The sequence below is a fragment of the Limulus polyphemus genome, unplaced genomic scaffold (genome assembly GCF_000517525.1).
Source record: "Limulus polyphemus unplaced genomic scaffold, Limulus_polyphemus-2.1.2 Scaffold5850, whole genome shotgun sequence".
Lineage (NCBI taxonomy): Eukaryota > Metazoa > Arthropoda > Merostomata > Xiphosura > Limulidae > Limulus > Limulus polyphemus.
Window position 1 is genome coordinate 60,884 of NW_013671460.1, and position 2,562 is coordinate 63,445.

Consider the following 2,562-nt stretch of genomic DNA (forward strand, 5'->3'; position numbering starts at 1 on the left):
TTTCACGTACGTTACATAAGCTGCTTCACGTGACCACTGTGGCAGATCTTTACAGAGATTCTTGTTACGCAGTTGTTGAGATCCAACTTCACGTGACCACTGTGGCAGATCTTCACAGAGATTCTTGTTACCCAGTTGTTGTGATCCAACTTCACGTAACCACTGTGGCAGACCTTTACAGAGATTCTTGTTACCCAGTTGTTGAGATCCAACTTCACGTGACCACTAAGGCAGATCTTCACAGAGATTCTTGTTACACAATTGGTGAGATCCAACTTCACGTGACCACTATGGCAGATCTTCACAGAGATTCTTGTTACACAATTGGTGAGATCCAACTTCACATGACCATATGGCAGATCTTTACAGAGATTCTTGTTACACAATTGGGGAGATCCAACTTGACGTAATCACTGTGACAGATCTTTACAGAGATTCTTGTTACCCAGTTGTTGAGATCCAACTTCACGTGACCACTGTGGCAGATCTTTACAGAGATTCTTGTTACGCAGTTGTTGAGATCCAACTTCATGTGACCACTGTGGCAGATCTTTACAGAGATTCTTGTTACCCAGTTGTTGTCATCCAACTTCACGTGACCACTGTGGCAGATCTTTACAGAGATTCTTGTTACCCAATTGGTGAGATCCAACTTCACGTGACTACTGTGGCAGACCTTTACAGAGATTCTTGTTACACAATTGGTGAGATCCAACTTCACATGACCACTATGGCAGATCTTCACAGAGGTTCTTGTTACACAGTTGAGATCCAACTTCACGTGGCCACTGTGGCAGATCTTTACAGAGATTCTTGTTACCCAATTGTTGAGTTCCAACTGACACTGGTTCTTCTTGGTTTCTGGAAGTACCTTCGGGTTTTACGACAATCCCTAACTCTGAAATTGTGCCCACATTTATGTACAGATTTGGGAATTACAGGTTATTATGATTACATCTAGCTGAGCTTACATGTGTATAATAGAATTCTGAAGAATATTTCACGTGGATAAAAATGGATTCATTTTTTCATGTAAGATAAATTTTCTAAGTTATAGAAGGATTCGGTTGATTATAATTGCATATTTTACATACATTGGATTCCACCTTGTGCCTTTCTACGATAAAATTTAAAATTTCTTCACAAAGATTTAGAACATATAAGTTAAATGTGAAGCAATTTCGATTGTTAATAAAGAAATTGATGCGTCAACATCCAAATTTTCTAACAGGTAACATATTTTGTTTGAATTGTTAATAACGACTTGGTTTTGCATGTCGCCTGAGAATTTAGTATCTTGTTAAGTAACAGCCGTGTTTCTTCAGTATCATAGTTGTCAAAAACTTCATTAGAATATTATGTAATTAACTTATAAAAACGTTTCAGTCAAAAACAATGTGTGCATCCATCTCTTAACTAGACAATTTCTTCATTAGGATGTCACGTTGTAGCACCTTCGGACATGATGGATGGACGCGTCAGAGCTATCAAGGATGCCCTTGTCAGCGAAGGATTTGGCTCCAGAGTGGCTGTCCTGAGTTATGCTGTAAAGTTTGCTTCAAGTTTTTATGGACCTTTTAGGTACATTTTACATTATTTTGTTCTGTGAAGTTTGTTTTATGTTATGAAGTTTATATTTTTTTTTTGCATGTATGTTATCCTGTGAGGTTTATACATTGTTTCATTTGATTCATTGTGTGACGTTTGTATTTTGCGTTACAACTTTTTTTATATCAGTGTTAACACGATAGCAGAACAATATTTGTTATAAATCTCGTTGAATTTCTTTAGTCAAGTTTATTTTGATTTTTATACTTTTGATATACACCTTTAGGAATTAACTTCCCTGTAGGTGTACACACACATAGTGTGTACACCACACGTTTGTAACCCACAGGATAATTAAACCCACATAGTGTGTACAACAAACGTTTCTAACTCACAGGGTAATTAAACCCACATAGTGTGTACACCAGACGTTTGTAACCCACAGGGTAATTAAACCCACATAGTGTGTACACCACACGTTTGTAACTCACAGGGTAATTAAACACACATAGTGTGTACATCAAATGTTTGTAACCCACAGGGTAACTAAACCCACATAGTGTGTACACCACACGTTTGTAACCCACAGGGTAATTAAACCCACATAGTGTGTACACCACACGTTTGTAACCCACAGGGTAATTAAACCCACATAGTTTTGTAACTCACAGGGTAATTAAACCCGTGTGGTGTACACACTATGTGTGTTTAATTACCATGTGGGTTACAAACGTGTGGTGTACACACTATGTGGGTTTAGTTACCCTGTGGGTTACAAACGTTTGTTGTACACACTATGTGTGTTTAATTATCCTGTGAGTTACAAACGTGTGGAGTACACACTATGTGGGTTTAATTACCCTGTGAGTTACAAACGTGTGGTGTACACACTATGTGGGTTTAGTTACCCTGTGGGTTACAAACGTGTGGTGTACACACTATGTGGGTTTAATTACCCTGTGGGTTACAAACGTGTGGTGTACACACTATGTGGGTTTAATTACCCTGTGGGTT

The 2,562-nt window shown here is 38.3% G+C and overlaps 1 protein-coding gene across 1 annotated transcript in view; it reads left to right on the forward strand.

Moving 5' to 3' along the window:
* The window catches only part of LOC106473055 (delta-aminolevulinic acid dehydratase-like), a gene marked incomplete at its 3' end in the record, with an annotated part of 7,263 nt that extends 5,682 nt beyond the window's left edge, over positions 1-1,581 (forward strand). The window contains exon 5 of the mRNA XM_013933734.2: positions 1,437-1,581. Within this exon, the coding sequence (XP_013789188.1) occupies positions 1,437-1,581 (145 nt within the window). The remainder of the gene's footprint in view (positions 1-1,436) is intronic.
* Positions 1,582-2,562: the final 981 nt, after the last annotated feature.